This window comes from Bos mutus, chromosome 22, assembly GCF_027580195.1.
Source record: "Bos mutus isolate GX-2022 chromosome 22, NWIPB_WYAK_1.1, whole genome shotgun sequence".
NCBI classification, from domain to species: domain Eukaryota; kingdom Metazoa; phylum Chordata; class Mammalia; order Artiodactyla; family Bovidae; genus Bos; species Bos mutus.
The window spans coordinates 70617904-70643134 of NC_091638.1; the positions used below are offsets into that span (position 1 = coordinate 70617904).

General features: G+C 49.2%; 3 protein-coding genes and 1 non-coding gene across 4 annotated transcripts in view; all 4 read left to right on the top strand.

Annotated features, from left to right (window-relative positions):
• Positions 1-3997: 3997 nt before the first annotated feature.
• Positions 3998-4188, top strand: LOC138984802 (U2 spliceosomal RNA). Its single transcript, XR_011462087.1, has one exon. It is a non-coding gene; the product is annotated as a U2 spliceosomal RNA (small nuclear RNA).
• Positions 4004-11987, top strand: WDR74 (WD repeat domain 74). Its single transcript, XM_005904854.3, is given in 13 exon segments — positions 4004-4284; positions 5627-5750; positions 5752-5785; positions 5867-5973; positions 6063-6184; positions 8453-8528; positions 8660-8806; positions 8973-9074; positions 10366-10466; positions 10560-10615; positions 10955-11100; positions 11209-11265; positions 11767-11987. Coding segments are annotated over 13 exon segments (1311 nt in total). The 5' UTR covers positions 4004-4225; the 3' UTR covers positions 11947-11987.
• Positions 11988-12124: 137 nt separating this feature from the next.
• On the top strand, positions 12125-12504 carry TEX54 (testis expressed 54). Its single transcript, XM_070358991.1, has 2 exons — positions 12125-12191; positions 12299-12504. Exons 1-2 carry the CDS (start codon positions 12125-12127, stop codon positions 12502-12504), a joined length of 273 nt encoding a protein of 90 aa, XP_070215092.1.
• A 285-nt stretch (positions 12505-12789) lies between these two features.
• Positions 12790-25231, top strand: part of STX5 (syntaxin 5) — a 28359-nt gene continuing 15917 nt past the window's right edge. The window contains exons 1-10 of the mRNA XM_005904852.3: positions 12790-12946; positions 13630-13873; positions 14839-14909; positions 15074-15129; positions 15248-15318; positions 20256-20372; positions 20450-20506; positions 20665-20746; positions 21220-21326; positions 21495-21616. Of these exons, the coding sequence (XP_005904914.1) occupies positions 13649-13873; positions 14839-14909; positions 15074-15129; positions 15248-15318; positions 20256-20372; positions 20450-20506; positions 20665-20746; positions 21220-21326; positions 21495-21616 (908 nt within the window). The 5' untranslated portion in view covers positions 12790-12946; positions 13630-13648. The remainder of the gene's footprint in view (positions 12947-13629; positions 13874-14838; positions 14910-15073; positions 15130-15247; positions 15319-20255; positions 20373-20449; positions 20507-20664; positions 20747-21219; positions 21327-21494; positions 21617-25231) is intronic.

The following is a 25231-nucleotide window of genomic DNA, read 5'->3' on the forward strand; positions in this document are numbered from 1 at the left end:
ATGGAAAGAATATTCCCTTGGCCTTGCCTCTCCCTTCCCTCTCCATGACCTCCCACTGCTCTCCATCTCTGCCACCACAGCTACCCACCCCCACCCCCTAAGCCACACTCATTTCCTGCCTGGAAGATCACAAGGAGACTTCTCTTCCTTTCCCCTGTAGACCTTAAACTTAATGAAGGCAGAGTCCATGTCTGATTTTGCTCATCATAGTCAGGTGTCTGCTCAAAGAGCATAAACAAATGGACAAATGGCCTCCAGGGAGCACAGGTTTCCAGGTTCAGGTGAGGCCCTCACTATCAGCCCCCTGCATCCATGAAGCAACAGGCAGGAGTCAATAGATGCAAATGACAGAGCTATTCCCTCTTAACCTTTAATTCAGAGGAGGAACAGGGCTACTGCCAACCTGAAGGCTGAGACCTGCCAGGGAAAAGCCCCAGAGATCTGTGCTTGGGATGCTTGACTGCATCCTGCGTAGATGGACTGAAGCTTATTTGGCTAGGGAGTTATGGTCTGCCCCAGGTTGAGTCTTGCAGAGTTTGGAGAAGGTTGGGGTTGAAAGAAACTGAAGGGGCTTCCTTGGGGGTCCAGTGGCAAAACCTGCGAGCTCCCAATGCTGGAGCCTTGGGTTCAATCCCTGGTCAGGAAACTAGATACCACGTGCTGCAACTAAGAGTTTACATGCCACAGCTAAAACCCAGCACAGCCAAATATTAAAGAAACTGATTTTTTTTTTCTAAATACTTATTTGGCTGCACCAGGTCTTAGTTGCAATACCTGAACTCTTAGTTTCAGCATGTGGAATCTAGTTCCCTGCACAGGGATCGAACCTGGGCCCCCTGCATCAGGAACCGAGTCTTAGCCACTAGACTACCAGGTAGGTCCCCAAAATTTTGCTTTCACCTTTGTATTAGTTGGTTTTTTTTTTTTATTATTTCTGGCTACTGTAATAAGTTGCCACTCTAATAGCAGAAAGTGAAAAGGAACTAAAAAGCCTCTTGATGAGGGTGAAGAAGGAGAGTGAAAAAACTGGCTTGAAACTCAACAATAAAGAAACTAAGATGGTGGCATCCAGTCCCATCACTTCATGGCAAATAGAAGGGGAAAATGTGGAAACAATGACAGATTTTATTTTCTTGGGCTCCAAAATCACAGTAGATGGTGACTTGCAGTCATGAAATTATAAGACATTTGCTCCTTGGAAGGAAAGCTATGACAAACCTAGAAAGTGTTAGTTGCTCAGTTGTGTCCGATTCTTTGTGACCCCATTGACTAGCCTGCCAGGCTCCTCTGTCCACGGGATTCTCTAGGCAAAGATATTGGAGTGAGTAGCCATTCCCTTCTCCAGGGCATATTCCTGACCCAGGGATCAAACCTGGGCCTCCTGCACTGCAGGCAGATTCTTTACCATCTGAGCCATTAGGGAAGCCCCTGACAAACCTAGATAGCATATTAAAAATCAGAGACATCACTTGGCTGGCAAAGGTCTATATAGTCAAAGCTATGGTTTTCCCAGTAGTGAGAGTTGGACCACAAAGAAGGCTAAACACTGAAAAATTGATGCTTTTAAATTTTGTTGCTGGAGAAGACTCTCAAGAGTCCCTTGAACTGCAAGAAGATCAAACTAGTAAATCCTAAGGGAAATCAACCCTGAATATTCATTGGAAAGAATGATGGTGAAGTGAAGCTCCAATATTTTGGCCACCAGATGCCTAGCATGCTGCAGTCAATGGGGTCGCAGAGTCAGATGTGACTTAGTGACTGAACAACAAGTTACCACAAACTTGGTTGCTTAATACAAAGCAAATATATTATCTTACAGTTTTGGAGGTCAGAAATCTGAAATGGGTCTCAATAGGCTAAAACCAAGGAGTGCTAACAGGGCTGCATTTCTTTCTGTGGGCTCTGAAGGAGAATCTGTTTCTCTGCCTTGGCTAGATTCCAGAGGCCACCCCCATTCCTTGGCTGACAACCCTCTTCCATCTTCAAAGCCAGTGATGGTTTAGCAAATCTTTCTGATGCTGCATCAGTCTGACACTGAGTCTCCTGTCTCCCTTTGTGATCTTTGTAATTATGTACATGGAGCCCATCAGATAATCCAGAACGAAGATGCAGATGCTAAGTTGCTCAGTCCTGTCAGATTTTTTAGCGACCAGGTTCCTCTGTCCATGGGATTCTCTAGGCAAGAGTATTGGAGTGGATCCAGGGGATCTTCCCTACCAGGGTGATTGAACCCTCATCTCTTATGACTCCTGCACTGACAGGCAGGTTCTTTACTACTATTGCCACCTGGGAAGCCCAGTCCAGAATGATCTCTCCTAAAAACTATTAATCATATATGTGAATTACCTTTTATCTGCCATGTAAGCTAACATAATGAGAGGTTCTAAGAATTAGGACATGGGCATGTAGAGCATTATTCTGTCTACCACAGTCCCTTAATTCAGCTTCTGCCTAGAGGCTCTGGGTTTATCGGTGAAGCCTTCTGTTTATTAACAGGTACACAGTGTGAGAAACCACAGTCTCTAAAGTCATAGATGGTCATACTTTGCTAGCTGTAATCATATCAGTGAAAATAGAACATGCTACTCTTGCTGGAAGGATCTCAACCCAGGCACGGTGTGTGTGTTTGTGAGTGTGTCTGTGTGCTCAGTCGTGTCCGAGACTCTTCGCTTCTTCACAACCCACGATTCGTAGCCCTCCAGGCTCCAGAGACACGGCCTCTAATTCCAACCCAGATGTAGAGCTCAGTTAAGGAGGTTTCAAATAGAACGTTCTGCGTTCACACTAACATAGTTTCCAAGGAAACAGGACTTCAAGTCCCTTTTCAGCAAGAGCCTGACATTAATACCTTTCATACAGCTGGGCTTTGCTCTGAGCCTCTAAAGTACCGCTTCTGTTAAATTTGACCTGCATTGCCTCACCCCCTCTCCCACCGCTGGTTCCTGGGTTTAGGAATCAGGAGGCTCCGAAACGCTTTTCTCAGGCCGCTTTTTCCCCCGCTGTAGGGCCAACGGTGGGTAGTGGATGGTACAAACGGCAAGATGTAAGTGGGGTGGGGGCGGATGTTACAGTAAATCAGGGAGCGGGGAGGAGCAGACGCCAGCCTGGAGCCCCGTAATGCGAGGGGAACACAGTCCTAAAGACCAACTTCCACTGTCACTTCTGGACCGAGAGCAGCATGTCCTCAGTTCTCGCAAGCACCCCATAAGCGCGGGTTATTATTCCTCCATTTAACAGAGAAGACAGGAGCCTAAGTAACAAGCTTTGCGTGCATGCCGTGCGTGCTAAGTCCCATCAGTGGTGTTCGACTCTGCGAATGTAACCTACCAGGCTCCTCTGTCCATGAGATTCTCCAGGTAAGAATATTGGAGGCGATGGTGACCTCCTCCAAGGGATCTTCTCTACTCAGGGATCGAACCTGCCTCTCTTATGTCTCCTGCTTTGGCAGCGGGATTATTTACCACTAGTGCCACCTGGGAAGCGCAAGTAACATGGCTCGTGGCATCAAATCAGAAAGTGGCGGACAGGGGTCCCAACTCTGTTCTTTGAACACCAAAGTCAGCGCTCAGGAACCGCGGGCCTTTCCAAGTAAATGTCTGGAAGAGGGGCGCCGCCCTGCATCCGCTTCAACAGACTAACGACCACCACAGCTCTGCTGCCCCTTCAGGCGCGGAGAGATCGCCAGTCTCCGAGGGTAAAACACCAGGCGGCCATAGAAATCACGTCTAGCATGGAGACCAATCCCAGAAAGCGAAAGAGCAGCGGGGCGGGTTTATGCAAAACACACAGGGAGCTAGCCGGAAGGCGAAGCAGTAAAGGAACACAATTTAAGGTCTATTTCCACAAATTTAGTAATTACTATGAATCAGAAATGATGAAAAATTGGTTTTAAGAAAGACTGAACTTTGAGAAAAATCTAATGATTAGGCCATAAAAGTCACCACAACCTAAAAAGCTACACTAAGAGTAAGGCTGGCCCGGAGAGAACCAGGACAGTATCGCTTCTCGGCCTTTTGGCTAAGATCAAGTGTAGTATCTGTTCTTATCAGTTTAATATCTGATACGTCCTCTATCCGAGGACAATATATTAAATGGATTTTTGGGATTAGGAGTTGGAATAGGAGCTTGCTCCGTCCACTCCACGCATCGACCTGGTATTGCAGTACTTCCAGGAACGGTGCACCCCCTTCGGGGGGAACAAGTCTTAGTTTCAAAAAAAGATCTAATGTCTACGTTATTATACGTGCTCTTTCTTTATTGGCAGCACGGTGGTAGAATACAGCTGTGAGTATTTGCGTCGCAGAAACTTTTATTCAAGACAAAACACAAAACTATTTGTAGCTCTTTTTTGGTTTAAAGCTTAATATACAATATTGAGTAGTCGGGTTGTACTAAAAACCGGTGGGGATTAAACACTGTGCTTATCTCTACTGTGTGGTTTTCGTTTAAGTAGTTTAATTTTCAGCTGTAACAGGCGCGAATAAAGTGAGTCTGAGTTTCTTTTACAGAATCTTGACGGTTACTGCTTGAGTCGCACCGGGTGCGTCACGACAAACATATTTTAAGGTTTTTTTTTTTCGGTGTTTTTCTAAAGCTTTAAATAAAGTACAGTAGTTTAATTTACTTTTTTAACTTTGTAACGTACTTGAGATAAACCATCTGTAAGGATTTCCGTACATGTAATATAATGGTAGTGGTTTCGGTGGTTGTGGCGCCATTTTACGTATATTCGGGGCTTTTTTAAGAGGTTCAACGAGGAAGTCCCTGTCAACCAAAAAACGTGGTGGGGTCGATTCCCCGAGGCCGCAAAGATCACCTGGAGAATAGTTTTTACCACTGCAATATTCCTGTCTGGAGAATCACAGAGTGGGGTCTCAAAGATTCAGACTCGATTGAGTGACTAGTACTTTCCATTTTCACCGGTATTCCTGTCTGAAGAATCAATTGGGCGGACGAGCCTGGCTGGATATATGTCCGTAGAGTCGCCAAAGCCGTCGGGTCCGACTTAGCAACTAAATAACTACAATTTTGAGAACAGTGACGTGCACGTATTAGATAAGTTATTTGCCGTAGGGAAGATATTGAGTACTCAGTGCTTAGTACTCTTTCCAACGGGTAAGTTTCCTGGTCTAGTTCTCTCAACTTGAAAACTCTAGGTGTGTATCTGGCCTTACAGCGAGGAAGGCTTTCGAGCAGAGAAATAAATGGTTGAACGTCTCATAAAGGGAAATCATAGTATTTCAGGGAAAGAGACCGTTCAGATTTACTTTAGGGTCTGTGGGGGGCGGTAATGGTGGTTGTGCTGTGTTTCTGTGGCCTAACCCCCAACTTTGTTCATTTTGTCCTATTACGCTTGAAGTTGAAGCCATGCGCTTCTTCAGTGATTTGAATCGTTCTGATATGACCTCTTTTCTTCTCTTGTAGAAAACATACATGCTTTAGAGCAGAGGAACAGACTAGGGCTGCCTGGATCCGATATCGTGGTTGAGACAATATGCCTTTTACTCCAAATGTAAAATGGTCAAGTTACTGTTCAGATCTCCACAAATAAGTCTCTAGATTTCATTTTTGTAAAAGCAAAACCAGCTGGCTGGGAGAATATTTTTACTCTTCCGGTTCTTTAAAGGCCTAGAAAAGGAGTTCCTCCGGATCCGACGAGACGCACGCTGGTGACGCAGGCGCTGCGCCGGAAGTGTGAGCCTTGGGTTCCCGAGCTCCGCTATGGCGGCTGCGGCTGCACGCTGGAACCATGTGTGGGTTGGCACCGACACTGGCATCCTGAAAGGTGGGTAGCGAGGTCGGGCGTCGGGAACTGCGGGCGTCGCCGTTTCGCTGTTCTGACGCGATTGACGTCCGTGTCCCGCAGGAGTGAACCTTCAGCGCAAACAGGCGGCGAACTTCACGGCGTCAGGACAGCCACGGCGCGAAGAGGCAGTGAGCGCCCTGTGTTGGGGTGCGGGCGGCGAGACACAGGTGAGCGACCGCTGACAGTCGGAGCTGGGAGTCGGCCTCGGGCGCTGCCGCATCGCTCTCCTCGCCATCCTGTGCTCCTCTGCCCCCAGATCCTAGTGGGCTGTGCCGATGGGACAGTGAAGCACTTCAGCACCGAGGAAGGCAGGTTCCAGGGCCAGAGGCAATGTCCTGGAGGGGAGGGCACGTTCCGAGGCCTCGCCCAGGTCGACGGGTAAGACCAAACCCCTTGCAGAAACGCTCCGGTCGTAGCGAGAGCGTTGAGGCTCCCGCTGGACGACCGAGTAGTGGCGATCAACCCTGAGGTGACATGAGCCTGGTCTGCGTGACAGGGACGTTTTTCCTGCCTTCGTCCGTTCATTCCTATAACAAACTTTTATGGAACACTTACTCGATTGTTTATAGGCACTGGGTGAAATGCAAAGGCTTAGGTAAACCAGACACAGTATCTGCCATCATAGAGTTTGCTTCTTCCAGAGTTTTTTGTTTTTTGGCATAATAACCTTTTGGATGACCCTGAGCACGTTATTTAATAGTTTGAAAGTAAAAGTGTTAGTCGCTCAGTCGTGTCCGACTCTGTAGCCCGCCGACTCTGTAGCCCGCCGGACTCCTCTGTCCGGGATTTTCCAGGCAAGAATACTGGAGCGATTTGCCATTTCCTTTTCCAGCGAATCTTCCCCAGTCTCCTGCACTACAGGCGGTATCCTGCAGTGCAGGAGATTCTTTACCAACTGAGCCACTAGGAAAGTTTAGAATACGTTTTTAAATGCGGGCTAACAACCACCAACAAAGTGGTAAAACTCCTAAAGTAAAGAATAGGAAATGCTGGGTTGCAGGCTTAGTTTTCTTCTGAAGGTGAAGAGAGAGGCTATGAGCTGACTGTGTAGGTTTGGTGAGGTTAATTCTGACAGGTGAGTCTGGAAGGCTGGAGCGGGGGAGGAGGAATATTTGAACTTGGCCTTGAAGGTTGGGTAGAATTTTGACAGGTGGAGAAAGGAGTTAGAGCATTCTAGAAAGAGACTCCTGCCTGAGCAGAGGGCAAGGATTCGTGTGAGGCTACAGGGCACATCACAGGGAAGATAAACAGCGTTTGGGGGTTGAAGAGAAGACTCTTCAGAGTCCCTTGGACTGCAAAGAGATCAAACCAGTCAGTCTTAAAGGAAACCAGTCCTGAATATGCACTGGAAGGACTGATGCTGACGCTCCAATACTTTGGCCACCTGATACAAAGAACTGCTGGAAAAGATTGAAGGCAGGAGAAGAGAATGACAGAGGATGAGATGGTTGGATGGCATCACCAGTTTGATGGACAGGAGTTTGGGCAAGCTCCAGGAGTTGGTGATGGTCAGGGAAACCTGGAGTGCTGCAGTCCATGGGGTTGCAAAAAGTTGGACACAGCTGAGCGACTGAACTGAACTGGGGGTTGAAGCCCAGGAAACTTTTTTCCCCTTTTAAAAATTTAAGAGGAAGCATTTTAATATAAGATGAACGAGGTAAGTTGGGATTTAAGGTAAAGTGCTTTAAGTGTCATGTTGAGCAATCTGCAGTTTTGTAGCTGGTGAGGCATGATTGGTTTCTGAGCAGGAAACACTGTGGTCAGAGCTGTGAGCCTGCAGGAATGTGCAGATGGATTAGAGAGGGGGCAGTTGGGAGACTCTTGCCACAGCCCAGGAAAACCCAGAGCCTGAACCTAGTTGGGGAGGGTGGGAAGATATGAGAAAAAGCAGAGGGCTTGGGCTGTACAGATCCTGGGGAGAGATTGGCTTGTCTGGTCTGACACCCAGAACAGGGAACTTGAGAGAGGAAGCCGGTGTTTGATTCTGACCAAACACTAAATCCAGAGCAGTCCCATTTCAGTGCTTTCAGAGCTCTGACTCCTGGTGACCACATCAAGAAAGATCAGCAGGGCCAGGTGCCCCAGGTGGAGCTGTGGGGTAAAGACTGTGCTTTGCAGTATCATAGTCTTGATTGCAGCTCTGTTTCTGACATTTATAGCTAAGTGGCAAATCTTATAATTTTTCATAGCTTCTGTTTCCTTACTTTTAAGACCAGTAAACCATTACCTTGATGAGGAAATTAAGTAACAGCCATCAAGCCCCACCCAGACCTGAGTTACCTAGAGGCTTCCTTAGGAACAGGGCTGGTAGGAGGGAGTCTGCTGCTACTGCTAAGTCACTTCAGTCGTGTCCGACTCTGTGCGACCCCATAGGTGGCAGCCCACCAGGCTTCCTGTCCCTGGGATTCTCCAGGCAAGAACACTGGAGTGGGTTGCCAATCTCCCTCTCCAGTGCATGAAAGTGAAAGTGAAGTCGCTCAGTCGTGTCTGACTCTAGTGACCCCATGGACTGCAGCCTACCAGGCTCCTCTGTCCATGGGATTTTCCAGGCAAGAGTGCTTGGAGTCTAGTTCATATGAATTTGGGGGTGGGTCGAGAATACCATTTACCCCTGCTCTTTTAACTCTATCCTCCCTTTGCCTGCAGCACCCTCATCACATGTGTGGATTCTGGGATTCTTCGAGTCTGGACTGACAAGGACAAGGAGGCATCCTCTGACCCAGTGAGGCCCCCCTCATCCTGATCCTGATGGTTGGGGAAGGTGGGGCCCAGGGTAGAGCCAATGAAGGCTTTGGGGGAGGAGGACTAAGGATCTGGAAGTGACTCTCATCTCCCCTCTCTCATTCTTTTCAGGTCCTGGAACTGAGGGTGGGCCCTGGGGTATGTAGGATGCGCCAAGACCCAGCACGCCCCCACATCGTTGCCACAGGTGGGAAGGAGAATGCTCTGAAGGTGTGGGACCTGCAGGGATCTGAGGAGCCTTTGTTCAGGGCTAAGAACGTGAGTGATGGTGGGTGGAGAGGACCTGGGTCCGAATTCCCAGGAGTCGAGGCCACTGATTATGAATTGGAGACCAGCTGGGTTTTAGGGGATGATGACAGAGGGCAGAAGGAAGGGACACACTGAGCCCCTCCCAGCTCTGTCTCTCATCTACCGACCCCACCAGGTACGGAATGATTGGCTCAACCTGCGGGTTCCCGTCTGGGACCAGGACATACAGTTCCTTCCAGAGTCACAGAAGCTCGTCACCTGTACAGGGTACCACCAGGTAAGGCACACATCTCACCCCTAACTTTTTCTGGGCTCACACAGCTTCCTGGAGAAACAGGAGGCTTGCGCTTTGCAGGCTCGGTCCCCACCATTTGGCACAGCCACTGTTCTCGCCATCCTGGTGTCATCCCTGAGCTCCCAGAAGAAGGACCACTTCCCCAGTTGAGTGTTCAGCCAAGTGGCTAAGCCAGTGACCTTCGCTTACTACATTCTAGGAAGGAGTTGCTTGAACTGTGATTCTTCTTTTTCTTCCCACCTGGAAGAGAGAAGGGAGTGTCCCCTTCATAGTAGAATCACATGGGGCCCGTGTTATGAGAAGACATGGACGGACTGGGTATCAAGAGAACTGGGTTCTGGTCCTGATGGCAGTCTCTAATTTGCTTTGGGACCCAACCATGACCCTCTAGTATCTGTAATATCTGGTCTCCATTCCTCAGCTGTATAGGAAAGGCCCAACTGGGGATCTTTTCAGCTGGGCCTTTTTTTTTTTTTGGACCGTACTTCCTGATCCCTGATACTTCCCTGATCAGGGATCAAATCTAAAGTGGAAGTTCGGAGTCCTAACCATTGGACCACCAGGGAATTTGAAATTCTAAGACCCAGGCAGGACTGGGTGGGGCTACATTTGCCCTGCTTCCTCTGCTCTGCATACTGAAGTCTGCTCTTGGTAATACATTTCTGCTCAGAACACATATGAGGGCTTCCTCTCTCCTTCCTGTCCAGGCTTAACTTTTTTCTCTGTTTGAGTTCAGCAACTCTGACAGTTGGGCCAGCTTGCTTTTCCATCATGAGAGGGGAGTATAGATGGAAAGCTCACACATGCAGACCATGGGGATGCTGCTGCTCCTAGCCCGGGGAACCTCTGTTCTCAGCTCTATATGTTCATGTTCCTCAGCAGCTCTCCTCTACTCCTCAACACTCAGAGAAGAAGGGTGTGTTTCAAATGAGAAAGTTTCTCTGAAAGAGTGGATTGTAAAAGCAGTGTATGGGGTAGGGGGGCTTCCCTGGTGGCTCAGTGGTAAAGAATCTGCCTGCCAATGCAGGAGGCTCGGGTTCAATCCCTGGGTTGGGAAGATCCCCTGAAGAAGGAAACAGCAACCCATTCCAGTATTCTTGCCTGGGAATCCCATGGACAGAGGAGCCTGGTGGGCTACAGTCCATGGGGTCACAGAAGAGTTGGAAACAACTTAGTGACTAAACAACAATAAATGAGGGGAAGTGAAGATGTGGAGGCGTCAGGGGGCTGTGCAGAGTAAAGGCGCTGTTGTGATGCCTCAGTCTTCTCCCAGGTCCGTGTCTATGATCCAGCCTCCCCTCAGCGCAGGCCAGTCCTCGAGGCCACCTACGGAGAGTACCCGCTGACAGCCGTGACCCTCACTCCTGAGGGCAAGTGAGTGTGTAGAGGGCAAAGTGGGGCTTGGGGAGGACTCCAGGGGGCTCCTGCTGACCAACCCCATGTGTGTCTCTCTGGTCTCCTCCTCAGTTCAGTAATTGTGGGGAATACTCATGGGCAGCTGGCAGAAATTGACCTTCGGCAAGGTGAGGAGACCAGGGAGCCTTGCGGGGGGGCAGAGGTGGGGAGGAAGGGCAGGATTCCCCTCTCACAAGGGGCGGTAGAGCTGCTGAGCCCTCTTTCAGGTGCCAGAACCAGGTTCAATCCAGGTTCTGCCAAAAGCTGTGTGACCTTGGACAAATTACTTTGTCAATTCCCTGTGTCTTAGTTTCTTCACTGAAAAATGGAGATGTTAATGGTAACTGTCATGTCAGCATTATGTTAAACAAGGATTAAATGTTGAAAGAAAGTGATTTGAATAGAAAACACTCAATAAATGGTTGTTGGCTGACCAGTTAGCACTGATACCTGCCCCCTTTTTCCAGGGCGCCTGCTGGGCTGTCTAAAGGGACTGGCAGGCAGCGTCCGAGGGTTGCAGTGCCACCCTTCAAAGCCCCTACTAGCCTCCTGTGGTTTGGACAGAGTCTTGAGGATACACAGGATCCGGAATCCACGGGGCCTGGAACATAAGGTGAGAAACCATTCGTTCCTGCCTCTTGTGCCCTCCTCCCTCCCCCCTCCCCCATTCTTGTTTCTGTTTCAGCAGACTTGGCCCCTTAAGGTCCCTCATCTCTTGCAGGTTTATCTCAAATCTCAATTGAACTGCCTCCTCCTGTCAGGCAGGGATAACTGGGAGGTAAGCTCTTGGGTCTGGGAATGTGGGAGCTAATGGTACAGGTGTGAGGATATCTCTGTGAAGAGGGAAGGGAGGCATCTGGAACTTAGACCTGAGACTGTCCATCCACCTGCTGGGTATAGTCCTGACAGGGTCGTTGCCAAGAGTAACATAGGAGCATGGATGAAGTGAAGTGAAAGACGTTCAGTCATATGTGACTCTTTGTGACCCCATGGACTGTAGCCCATCAGGCTCCTCTGTCCATGGAATTCTCCAAGCCAGAATACTGGAGTGGGTAGCCATTCCCTTTTCCAGGGGATCTTCCTAACCCAGGGATTGAACCTAGGTCTCCCGCATTGCAGGCAGATTCTTTACCAGCTGAGCCACCAGGGAAGTCCAAGAGCATGGATGGGCATGGTTTTTAGGAGCAGGAAACAAGGGGTGGTGCCTGGAGGAATGATTCTCCTCCCTGTGGGTCTGTTATTGTACCTCTGACTCCTGAGGGCTTCTCCCACTCACCAGGATGAACCGCAAGAGCCTCAGGAGCCCAACAAGGTGCCCTCAGAAGACACAGAGACAGATGAACTTTGGGCGTCCTTGGAGGCAGCTGCCAAGCGGAAGCTCCCCGATTGGGAGCAGACCCAAGGCGCTCTCCAAGCCAGACGGAGAAAGAAGAAACGGCCTGGGTCCACCAGCTCCTGAAGAGCTTGTGCTCGCTTTGTAAATAAACAGCTTAAAACGTACCATGACCTTGAGCCTTTTGTGATGGGGAGAGAGTGGTGGCGGCTCCCTGAGCTGGGGTGGTGGGGGTATCTGACGTCACAAAAGCAGGGCCGGGAACCTGCCGGCTGGCGTGGGTGGCAGGGCCGCATGCGGGGCCATGGGCTGCTGCCAAGATAAGGACTTTCAGACTTCGGATGAGCAGGCCAAGGAGGCCGGGTCAGAAGGTGGGACCAGAGACACACCAGGGGGCCCAGGGAGCTGGGAGTGGGGACTGGACCACCAGGAGGTTGGACTGGGGAGAGTAGAACTCAGCGGCCTCGCATCCTCTCAGGCACTGATGCGGAGTCGGTGGAGCAACGAGATCGCAGGTCGAACGAAAGTCTTTTGATCACTGTGCTGTGGCGGCGGCTATCCATGTTCAGCCGTCGGGGTTCCTCTCGGTCAACCAAGAGGCAGGCAGTCCAGAATCCAAAGCCGGCGAGTAGGATCCAGGAGTGCGATCAGGAGAGGATCCAGGAGGAGCCGGAGAAGGGGTGACTCCAGCCCTGTTCTCACTCCTCCCCAGCCTTCAGAGAATAAAGTTTCTAACGTGTACCTGCCTATGCGCTTGTGCCTCGGCTTTGGGCACGTAGAGCGCGGGCACCACCAGGGTCGCGGGCTCTTTAAGGCTCCATCCCTGAAGTTGGCCAGTCCCCTGGGCCCCCGGCTCTAGTTCCTTGGAGGCGGGGCCACAGGGGTAGCCTAGCCAATGGGAGGGCGAATTAACACCTGCGTTTCGGTGGAGGGGCGTGTCTCTCGGGATGCCGAGCTCGAAGAGGCGTGGCACCGCCTTCCCGTCATCGGGGGTGGGGTTACGTGTGGGTGACGTGGCGGCTTCCAGTCTTTGGTCGGGTTTCGGCGGCTTCGACTCCAGGGGGAGGAGGCGGTGACGGTCTGGGAGATTATAGCAGTGGCGGCGGCGGCAGGCGGCAGAAAGGAGGTAGGACTCGGTAGGGTCTGGCTGCCGTGCCTGCTCTGGGCCGTTCTTTCCGGGGACGGCGCCGGGCGGGGGGAAGGGAACCAGGGACAAGCGGGCAAGTCCTGCCGGCCCGGCTCGGAGTGAGCGAATACCTCGCTGTCCAATCAGAAAAGCCCCTTTAAGAAGGACGTCGGCGTTAGCTAATCAGTATTTGCAGACTTCCAGAAGGTGGGACTTGGGCGAGGCGAGGGTGGGACTTCCTGCTTCAAATAAACACCTAGAGATTTCCCCCCTCCGCCCACCGACGTGTGTCCCTCTGAGGTGGTCCGTCACCGTTTCTCCCTGAGGAGTCGGAGGAACCCGTGGATACGAGAGAGCCCAGTTAGGGCCTGGGGCAGTTGCAAGGGACGGGCTGGAGCCTCAGGGCCACAGGACCTGGCTCTGGCCCTGCCTCTACTTCAGGGCCCCGGCCCGTGCTGTGGCTGCCGGAACCAAGTTGGAAGAAGAGTCTGAGGAGGGGGACAGCTTGGGCCGCAGAAGCAGCAGGATCCTGTCAGCTGCGGGCCGGTCCCAGGATCTGCGGGTGGCTTCGGGCTCGAAACTCCGTGCCAAGTGCGGAGGGGCCCCGAAGAACTGCTGGTTGGGGCGGGGGATTGGTGGAGAAGGAGACTGCCTGGGGAATGACACTCTCCCCTCCACCACAGTCCGAGGTTATGCGTCTCAATGATCCCGCGGAAACGCTACGGATCTAAGAACACGGATCAGGGTGTCTACCTGGGTCTCTCAAAGACACAGGTCCTGTCCCCTGCAACTGCTGGCAGTAGCAGCAGCGACATCGCCCCTCTGCCCCCCCCAGTGGCCCTGGTCCCTCCCCCTCCCGACACCATGTCCTGCCGGGATCGGACCCAGGAGTTCCTGTCAGCCTGCAAGTCCCTGCAGAGCCGTCAGGTAAGGACCTGGACTGGGAGAGGCAGAATGAGTCTTATTCAAACCTGGGAGAGGGGATGCTCCAGCACCGTAATTCTTGGGGGAGTCTGATGGAGACCTGGTCTAGCTTGGGATGGTAGGATCTAACAAGCATCAGAGAAAAGGTGGGCTAGCTTATCTAGAGGCAGGGATCCAGACTTTGTTGTTGTTTTATTTAATCAGGAATCTAGGGTTGCTATTCTGAAACGAATATCTCAGGGCGAGAAATGATTACAGTATATTTGGTTTGGATAAGGAACAGGTTCTAGAAAGAGCCTTTATTTAGCTCAGAGACAAACGCTTTAAATTCTCATTCCAGTGTAATTCTACCAAGTTTGCTTTGTGACAACATGGAAGTTAATCTAGTTGGACCTCAGTTTTTATATCTGTAAAATGAAAGAAACTTTCCAAATAAAGTAATTTTAATAAAATCACTTGGGAGTGCTTTTTTAAAAAATTAGATTGCTTTGTTTTGGCCCAGACTTTCTGAATCCAAGTGGAAATTGAGTAACTGTGATTTTAAATATTTTTACTGCTCAGTTCTTGTTTACAATTGCTCTTCTATATCCTCTCCAAGAGCTTCCTGTTTATCCTCTCAATTCCCCAGTTGGAGGAATAGAATGGTAATACTAGTTACCATTTATTCAGTGCTTATCATGGACCCAGTATTTGGCTAAAATAATTTATAACCCTTATGTTTTTTAATCTTAGCAACAACAAAAGGAGATGTGTAGAACTGTCTCCATTTTACATAAGAGGAAACAGAGATTCAGAGTGGTTGAAGTCACTTGCCCCCAGCCCCCTCTAGTAAGTGGCGGCATCAGGTTTTGGGTGGCCTGCCCAGCAGAGGGTGCCACCAATGCTAGAGGGCGAGTGTAGAGGACGCCTGGGGATAGTGAAAGCTGGCAGTGGGGAGGAAAAAGTTACTTTTTGATGTTGCCTTTCAGAATGGAATCCAGGCAAACAAGCCGGCTCTGCGTGCTGTCCGGCAGCGCAGTGAATTTACCCTCATGGCCAAGTGAGTTGGGAGAAGTTATGTGGTAGGTTGGCCAGTGTCTGAGGAGATGTAGTCTTGCCTGTGGTGACCTTGGTGTCGAGGACTGGGATTGGTTGTGCTGGTGCTAAGGTGGGAAAGGTCCTTTCCTTCCCTTCCACGGTGTTCTCACTTGTGCTTATTTGCAGGCGCATTGGGAAAGACCTCAGCAACACATTTGCCAAGCTGGAGAAGCTGACAATCTGTGAGTGTTCCTGGACCTTTCAGAGCTGGGGCAATGAACACCGGAGGGCTGAGGAACCATACTGTCTTGAGTCTGGTCTCCGACCTCACCTGTGGTGGCTTCTTGTTTGTCTCTGCAGTGGCAAAGCGCAAGTCCCTCTTTGATGATAAGGCAGTGGAAATTGAAGAGCTAACTTATATCATCAAACAGGTGAGCGACTAGCGATAAGGAGAGTCGGGCATTCCAGTTGCATCACTTCCATCTCTTTCCCTTGCTCTAGAGTCTCAGAGCAAGTTTCTCTGCTGCTGCTGCTAAGTCGCTTCAGTTGTGTCCGACTCTGTGCGACCCCATAGATGGCAGCCCACCAGGCTCCCCCGTCCCTAGGATTCTCCAGGCAAGAACACTGGAGTGGGTTGCCATTTCCTTCTCCGATGCATGAAAGTGAAAAGTGAAAGTGAAGTTGCTCAGTCATGTCTGACTCTTAGTGACCCCATGGACTGTAGCCCACCAGCTCCTCCGCCCATGGGATTTTCCAGGCAAGAGTACTGGAGTGGGGTGCCATTCTAGCCAACTCCAAACATCCTACTCCTCTGTTGTGTCAGTGGTCATCTGCCATGTACAAAGCTGGACACTTAGCACACAAGCATTATGAGGTAGATACCAGCCTTTAAGGGCTTATTGTCTGGAAGAGGTATCCAGTCCCATAAACTCACGCTTACAATGAATAGGCAGCAAGTGGCACAAAAAAGATGGTACAAAAAGATGAATGAGATTCTGGGTACACTGGGAAAGATTTTATCGAGGAGGTGAAAACTGAGCTGATTTCGAGGCTTGTGGAGAGGCAACAGAAGAACATTTGAGACAGAAGAAACAGTGTGCACCGGCATGTCTCATAAAAAGGAAAAGTTCAAGTCTTTGCTCAGATGTCATGTGCTCAGGGAGGCCTACCTTGCTGTTTAATACCCCAGCCCCTCCAGCTCTGATCTCCCTTACCTTGCTCTATTTTCTTGTTTATAGCACTTGATACATTCTAACAGTCTCTTTCAAGCTTGTGTCTGTTGTTTGTTTCCTCCCACTTACCTCCTGGACAAAAAAGAAAATAACAAATGGGAATGCCACAAGAGCAGAAATTTTTCTTTCTCTTTGTTCAGGGATGTATCCCAGATACCTGTGACAGTGTCTGGCGTGTAGTGCTCAATGGTTCAGTCGTGTCTGTCTCCTTGCAACCACATGAATGTAGCCCACCAGGCTCCTCTGTCCATGGAATTCTTCAGGCAAGAAGTGGGTTGCCATTTCCTACTCCAGAGGATCTTCCCGACCCAGGGATTGAACCTGTGTCTCTTGTGTCTCCTCCATTGGCAGGCAGATTCTTTACCACTGCGCCACCTGGGAATCCCCTGGCGTGTAGTCCTTCCTCAGTACTTGTTGATCAGATGAGTGATCGGCAGCAGATGAGGCTGAAATTGTAGACTGGTAGGTGGTTGTAAAGACCATCATGGGGCTTGCAAAGGAGTGTAGAATCACTCTAAATGTGTGGGCTGCAAAGACGATTAGAACCTGGATTCCAGTTCTGTCTGCAAGACACTGTTATAGCAGCTCTAACGATATGATTTGTTTCTTTCCCAGAATAATGTGATAAGGATAACGTGAGAAATTGAATGTCCATGGGAGGGAAAAAAACACCCTGGAGCGTGAATGGGCAGAGAGGTGAGGGTAGAGGCTTGTGCAGTTGTCTAGTATGAAGATGATTATGGCAGAGGCCAAAGGGCAGACACGTTGAAGAGATGCTGTGCTGAATGGAAGAGGGTTCCATCAACTACTGGGGTGTTATTACTCTTTTTTAAATATTTATGTGTTTGCCTGCATTGGGTCTTCGCTGTGACATGTGGGACCTTCACTGCCGTCATGGGGGATCTTTCCCCGCAGTGCACTGATTCTCTAGTTACAGCGTGTGTGCTCAGTAGCTGTGGCATCTTGGCTTAGTTGCTTCAGACCATTTGGGATCTTAGTTCGTTAACCAAGGATTGAACCCAAGTCCCGGGCTTTGCAAGGCAGATTCTTAACCACTGGACCACCAGGGAAGTCCCTGTTGGAGCATTATTGCATAGGTAACCACCGACTGGATTGAGACAGACTTCAAATCCCAGGCCTCACCACTTATGATATGACGTTGGGTAAGCTAGCTTATCCTGGAGAAGGAAGGGGAAAGATCCCCTAGAGAAGGAAATGGCAACCCACTCCATTATTCTTGCCTGGAAAATCACATGGATGGGGGAGCCTGGCAGGCCACACCCTTTTAAAGAAAAAGGCGATGATAACAGTACCCACCTTGCAGGGTTGTTGTGAGGCTTCATTGGTTTATTTTTTCAATCCCTCACATTACTGAGTGACTTTTGGCTGCCTGGTTCTGGGGATTCAACAGCAAAGAAGACCCATGTGATCCCTGCCTTTGGGAACTTCGTTTCCAAGTGGGTGAACCAAACAGTATATGCTCCTGCTGTTGCTAAGTCACCTCAGTCGTGTCAGACTCTGTGCGACCCCATAGACGGCAGCCCACCAGGGTCCCCAGTCCCTGGGACTCTCCAGGCAAGAACACTGGAGTAGGTTGCCATTTCCTTCTCCAATGCATGAAAGTGAAAAGTGAAAGTGAAGTTGCTCAGTTATGTCTGACTCTTGGGACCCCATGGACTGCAGCCAGTAGGCTCCTCCATCCATGGGATTTTCCAGGCAAGGGTACTGGAGTGGGGTGCCATCGCCTTCTCCAAAACAGTATATAAATAAACAGAAAATACAATTTCAGGTGGTGGGTCATCCTATTAAATAAGGAGAGTAAGCTCCTCAGGGTAGGAGCCACTTTATATGGGGTGATCTGGGATGGCATAGCTGAGGAAGGGACATGGAGACCTGAATGGTAAGGAAAAAATTGATCATCCAAAGATTGGAGGGGGCATGGTCTAGAAAGTGGGAGTAGCAAAGGGAGAGGCCCTGAGGCCTGAGTGGCTTTGATAATTTGACACATGTGGAAGGGGCCAGCGTGGCTGCAGCACAGCCAGTGAGGAGGAGGCTGGGGGGTAAGGCCAGAGGAGCGGGCAGACCAAGGCCGTATAGCTGCGTCAGCTCGGTGAGGAATGTGGATTCTTTTCTAGATTTAGTGGGAAGCTCTTAGAAGACTTTAAGAGTGGGGATGACATACATGCCCTGTTTTGGGTTTGGAGGGTCACTCTGGTTGTGTAGAAAACGGCTTGTTGGGGGCAGACTCTGAAAGGAAGGTCACTTAGGAGGCTCTAGGCGATTTTCGAAAGAGAGGACAGTTTGGACTAGAGTGGCTTTGTTAGAGAAGAAAATGAGTGGACATATTCAGAGTGTATGTTGGAATCAACTGGGTTCTTTGTGGATTCCTTGTAGATTAAGGGAAGGGAGGAATTGAAGATCACTTGCTAAGTTTTTGGTCTGAGCAGCTGGTGAATGGTGGTGCCATTTACCAAAATGGCACAGAGGAAGGCGGAATAGCTTTTCAGGGCAGGTGGAGGATAAAGAGTTGCTTTCTGGGTTAAGTTGAAGAGAAAGTCATAAGCTGCTTAGCAAGTTGTGTGGTGCACGGTAATCAAAGCCAGGGCTGCTGTTCTGTTCACAAGGTCTGAATACATAGTAAATGCTCAGTGAAGGTTGTCATTGTGCTGTGGCGTATAGGTTGGGTTAAGGAGTTGTCAGTATGTGACTTAGAAGCTTTTAGCTTGGGCACCTAAGTGGGGAGTAGTGGCATTTTCTGAGCTCCTAGGGGAGGAGATTTTATGGGGGGAAACCTGGAATACCATTTCGAATACATGGCTGTCAGCAGCAGAAATTGTCCAGAGGACTTGAGAATCCTTGGGGCTGGGGTACTAATTCAGGGGACTGTTGGAGGGATTCTAGAAGTTGCCTGATCTAGTATTTTTTAGCCTATTTTTTGAGCTATTTGTGACCCCTTTCCCCTCCCCCTCCTCTTTCTCCTCTGGTCCTGCCCTGGACCTAGCTGCTCTGGGGCAAGCTTTCTCTGCCACTCCCGGTCAGTCCTTCATCTCCCTTGTCTTATGAGGCCCTCAGCAGGCAGGATTGGGAAAGCAGAGGATCCAGTGGCCTCGTGTAGAAAGCCTGGCTGTGCTACTAACTCATGTATAAAGTTCGACGAGTCACACCTTTCAGTCTTTTGCAATAGTAATTTAAAATATATTAATTAAAATAATTTAAAATATAAATTTAAAATAATTTAAAATATATGTGTGTGTGTATATAAGTCGCTCAGTCGTATCTGACTCTTTGCAACCCCATGGACTGTATAAGTCTACCAGGCTCCTCTGTCAATGGAATTCTCCAGGCAAGAATACTGGCATGGTATCTATTCCCTTCTCCAGGAGATGTTCCTGACCCAGGGGTGGAACCTTGGTCTCTTGCCTCCTGACTGTCTAAGCCACCAGGAAAGCCCATATGTGTATATTTGGCTGCACCGGGTCTTAGTTGCAGCATGCAACTTCACTGCAGTTCAAGGTTCATTCTTCAGTCTTCATTGCAGCACACGGATCTTTAGTTGTGGTGTGTAGGATCTAGTTCCCTGACCAGGGGTTGAACCCGGGCCCCCTGCACTGGGAGTGCAGAGTCTTAGCCACTGTCCCCCAGGGAAGTCCCTGCAGTAGTAATTTTTTATTTTTTTATTTTTATTTATTTTTTTAGTAGTAATTTTTTAAAAGGAATTGTGTATATAAAAAGCATTTCGTTAATGTTTGAAGGACTCCTCCCATCTCCTGAGTACAGCACAGATGCTTTTTGGTCAGCACACTCTGGGTCTGAGATTCTGGCCTTTTAAGGGGTCTGTGGCCATGAGCAGTAGTGAGCAGGGCAGTAGGGTGGAGGGAGTAAACAACTCAGTTCTTTACAGACAGACGAGGCCACATTTCACCTCTTTCTGGCTCCACTCTGCAGGGACTGAGCCAGAGCAACCTCCAGAGGTTGGACTGTACCAGTAGGCCCTTCTGGCCTGACTGTCTGAGACAGATCACCCCTGCTAGTATGTTCATCCTGCCATCCCTGCCAGAGACGTCCACATGGGAGAGACACTGGCTGAACCCCCACCTCCCCAGTTGATACTGTTTTTCTGTTGACTCTTTCACCAGGACATCAATAGCCTCAACAAACAAATTGCCCAGCTTCAGGACTTCGTGAGGGCCAAGGGCAGCCAGAGTGGCCGGCACCTGCAAACCCATTCCAACACCATCGTGGTCTCCCTGCAGGTGGGACCAGGGAGAGGGGGTGGCAGAAGGGAGGAGGCGTTGTCTTCTCTGGCTGATCCTCTCTCCTCCTCTTCCAGTCAAAACTGGCCTCCATGTCCAACGACTTCAAGTCAGTTTTAGAAGTGAGGACAGAGGTGAGAAGAAGCTGGGTAGGAGGGATAGGAATCTGGGCATGAGGGCCCCAGAGGGCAGTGGGAAGGGCAAGGGCAACAGGGTCACGGGCACCAGGGGCAATCTAATGTGCCCGCTTTCCAGAGGCCTCAGGACCTTTGCATTTCTTCCCCAAACCCAGAACCTGAAGCAGCAGAGGAGCCGGCGGGAGCAGTTCTCCCGGGCGCCTGTATCAGCCCTGCCCCTTGCCCCCAACCACCTGGGTAAGTCACAGGCAAGTCAGGGAGCCCTGAGGGGTAAGGCATAGTGACTCTGGGTCTCAGGGTATCTCCCTAAGGCAGGGGTTGGGTAGGAGAGCAGAGGGTTAAGGAAGTTGCTTTCTTTAGGCTTTCTCAGAGGTCACTCCTGATGCCTGGGATCTATAATCCGCATCTAGCCTCCAGCATTCTCCCTGTTGAGGGTGAATCCAGTCATGTTCAAAAGAATGAGCTTTCTAAATTTTTGGTCCACTTAGTCGTTGTATTCACAGTCATTCATTCTCAAAACCACCCTTTGAGAAAGCAACTATCATTATCCCCCATTTTACAGGTGAGGACACTGAGGCTCAGAGAGGTTAAATGACTTGTCCAGGGTCACAAGGCTAGTAAGTGCCAGAGCTGGGATTCAAATCCAGAGCATATGGGCTTTGAATCTTTTAACTGCTAAGAAGTGCCATGTTGTCTTTCTTCCCCCCCAGGGGGCGGTGCTGTGGTTTTGGGGGCGGAGTCCCGAGCCTCTGGGGATGTGGCCATTGACATGATGGACTCTAGGACCAGCCAGCAGCTGCAGCTCATTGACGAGCAGGTACGCACGCTCTGAGGCAGGGAGGAGTTATTCCCCTGTTTTCTCGTGTGGTCACAAGCAAGTGTTTGGCATGTGCCATGGGTGGAATGGCCAACTGGAAAGCCCCAGAGAGGCAGGACCCACCCTCAGAAGCTCCTGGTGTTCATGTACGCTCTCTCTCCTCTGAAGGATTCTTACATCCAGAGCCGGGCAGACACCATGCAGAACATTGAGTCCACAATTGTTGAGCTGGGCTCCATCTTCCAGCAGTTGGCACACATGGTTAAGGAACAGGAAGAAACCATTCAGAGGTGAGACACTTTCTCTCTTTAACCTCAAAACCAGGAGCCTTGTCTTCCCTGTGGATTGGCATCCTAGAGGTCCCCAGGGACAGCTTAATGCCCTTTGGAAGAGAAGAGTGAATCCTGTCCACACATAAGGTTCAGTTCACCTGTCTCCATCCGCACCACAAGTATTAATTGAGCACCTGTTCCATGTCAGGCACTGTCATAGGCGCTGGGGATATGGTGATGAGTAGAACGGTTAAGTCTGTTCTGTGGAACTTACTTTGTAGTATGGAATTCGATAGAGTGAGTAAGGACAACTGTTTAAAAAGAATTGAGAAGAAATTTTCAGGTGGTGATAAGGGCTAATACGGAAAACTAGGATGCAGTGTTGAGAAAGTGATGGAGGAGGAATATCAGATTGGGTGGCAGGGCAGGCTGCTCTGAAGGCTTCGTATTGAAGCAGAGACGTGAATGACAAGAGGGATCCAAACACGCAAAGGAAAGGGTAAGAGTAGTCTAGGCACTGCAGACAGCCAGAACAGAGGCCATACAATGGGACAGTCTTACTTTATTAAAGAATCAAGGAGGCCAGTGGAGCTGGGAAGCAGTGAACAGGAAGAGAGAAGTGCAGGATGAGGCCGGAGGGAGGTAGGCAGAGCCAACCCACAGGAGGGCCTCTGCTCCCCTGGTACCCTTGCTACTGCACAAAGCATTTTATCTGCTCCTGTTCTTTGGCACTTGGCATTCAGTCAGTCATAGAGATACAGCCAAAGACAAAAGCGACAAAGATCCCTGCCCTCGTGGAACGTACATCATAGTAGGGCAAATAATTTAGAATATACGTCATAAGTAAATGGTCCAGTATATATTTTTGACCAGTGATAAATCCATAAATAAAAATAGAGTAGGATAAATTAATCAGGAGTTCTAGGTTTGGAGGAGCAAGTTGTAATTTTAAATAAGGATGGCTGTGGTAGGCCCTATTAAGAAGATGACATCCTTCCAAGATGGGGGGAAGGTGAGGGAGTTTGCTGTATGGATATATGGAGAAGAGTACCAGGCAGAGGGCAGAACCTATGTAAAGGCCTTCAGGCAAGAATATGTCTGTTGAGTTGAAGGATAGCAAAGAAGCCACTGCATCTGGCGACAAGTGAGGAGAAGAGTAGTACCAGCTGAGGTTAGAGGGGAAATGGGAGGCCAGATCAGGTGGGGCCTTTTAAAGCCCATGTGAAAAGTGAAAGTGAAAGTTGCTCAGTCGTGTCTGACTCTTTGTGACCCCATGGACTATACAGTTAATGGAATTCTCCAGGCCAGAATACTGGAGTAGGTAGCCTTTCCCTTCTCCAGGGGATCTTCCCAACCCAGGGATTGAACCCAGGTCTCCCTCATGGCGGCCGGATTCTTTACCAGTTGAGCCACAGGGAAGCCCGCATGGGGAGCCAGTGCAGAGTATTGATTGATTTGATTGACTGGCCATGCTAGGTTTTCATTGCTGGGAGCGGGCTTTCTCTAGTTGCGGCAAGCAGATAGCTTCTCTCTCTGTTTTGGAGCAGTGGCTGTAGGGTGTGCAAGCTCAGTAGTTGTGGTGCATGGGCTCAGTTGCCCTGTGGTGTGTGGAATCTTCCCAGACTAGGGATCAAACCCATGTCTGCCGCCTTGGCAGGTAGATTAGACCACCAGGGAAGTCCCATTGTAGGGTTTTAGTGGAAGGTTATACTATCTGACATCTATTTTATTTTTGTTTATGTTTTGTGTTGCATTGCACAGCTTGTGGGATCTTAGTTCCTCGACCAGGGCCACTGCATGGAAGTACCAAGTCCTAACTACTGGACTTCCAAGGGATTCCCTCCTCTGGGAAGTCCCTCTGACTTCTATTTTAAAAAGATCATTTAGTTGCCATAGTCAGAATAGATTGTAAAGGCCTAGAATACAAGCAGAGAGATGAATTCAGAGGCCTTTGCAGTAATCTAGGCAGGAGGTAGTGATAGTTGGGGCCAAGGCTGAATGAGTAGTAGTTGCATTCTGGATATATTTTGGAGGTAGAACCAGCAGGATCAGTTACTTGATGAACTGAATGCAAGGTATGAGAGAAAAAGAGTTTATGATAACTCCAGGCTTTTGATGTGAGCGATTGAAGGGATTCGTGTCCTTCACTAGAAATAGACAGAGCTAGTTACTCAGACAGAGCAGATTTGGGGCAAAATAAGTTGTGTTCCAACAAGAAGTGGACAGTTGTCTGTTAGACATCTAAGTGGAAATAGTGAACAGGCTGATAGATGTAAGGAGTTGAAAAGACAGGTTATGGGCCAAAAATGGGCAGAATTGAACTTTGAAACTAGGCCAAGGGAGTTCTGAGAAAGAGGAGGATCAAGCGCTGAGTCCCAAAGGCTATTTCTGGAATCAAGTCTCAGTCCCAGGAGAGGACACTGAACAGGAGCACAGCTTGTGAGAGAGGAAGAGAAATGAATGAAGATGATGTCCTGGGAGTCAGGAGGAGAAAGTAAGTCAGGGAAAGAATGACCAGCTGTGACAGATTTTGCTTTGAGGCCAAGCAAGATGAGAGCTGAGAATTTAATTAGCCTGTTTAGTTCATTAATATTTAGTGTAATATTTGCTAAGGTTAGATTTAGATCTACCATTTTACAGTTTTTTTTGTTTTTCCCTTCTCTCTCTTTTTTTTTGGTTCCTCCTCCTTCTTTCCTGTCTTGAACAGTTGCAAAAATCCATATAAATTTGTTGGTATTTTAGCTATATGTAATTGGTTTGTTTGTTTTTTTAGTGGTTGCTATAGGGATTATCAGATCAGATCAGTCACTCAGTTGTGTCCGACTCTTTGCGACCCCATGAATCGCAGCACGCCAGGCCTCCCTGTCCAACACCAACTCCCGGAGTTCACTGAGACTCATGTCCATCGAGTCAGTGATGCCATCCAGCCATCTCATCCTCTGTGGTCCCCTTCTCCTCCTGCCCCCAATCCCTCCCAGCATCAGAGTCTTTTCCAATGAGTCAACTCTTCGCATGAGGTGGCCAAAGTACTGGAGTTTCAGCTTTAGCATCATTCCTTCCAAAGAAATCCTAGGGCTGATCTCCTTCAGAGTGGACTGGTTGGATCTCCTTGCAGTCCAAGGGACTCTCAAGAGTCTTCTCCAACACCACAGTTCAAAAGCATCAATTCTTCGGCACTCAGCCTTCTTCACAGTCCAACTCTCATATCCATACATGACTACTGGAAAAACCATAGCCTTGACTAGACGGACCTTTGTTGGCAAAGTCATGTCTCTGCTTTTGAATATGCTATCTAGGTTGGTCATAACTTTCCTTCCAAGGAGTAAGCGTCTTTTAATTTCATGGCTTCAGTCACCATCTGCAGTGATTTTGGAGCCCACAAAAATAAAGTCTGACACTGTTTCCACTGTTTCCCCATCTATTTCCCATGAAGTGATGGGACCAGATGCCATGATCGTAGTTTTCTGAATGTTGAGCTTTAAGCCAACTTTTTCACTCTCCTCTTTCAGTTTCATCAAGAGGTTTTTTAGTTCCTCTTCACTTTCTGCCATAAGAGTGGTGTCATCTGCATATCTGAGGTTATTGATATTTCTCCCGGCAATCTTGATTCCAGCTAGTGTTTCTTCCAGTCCA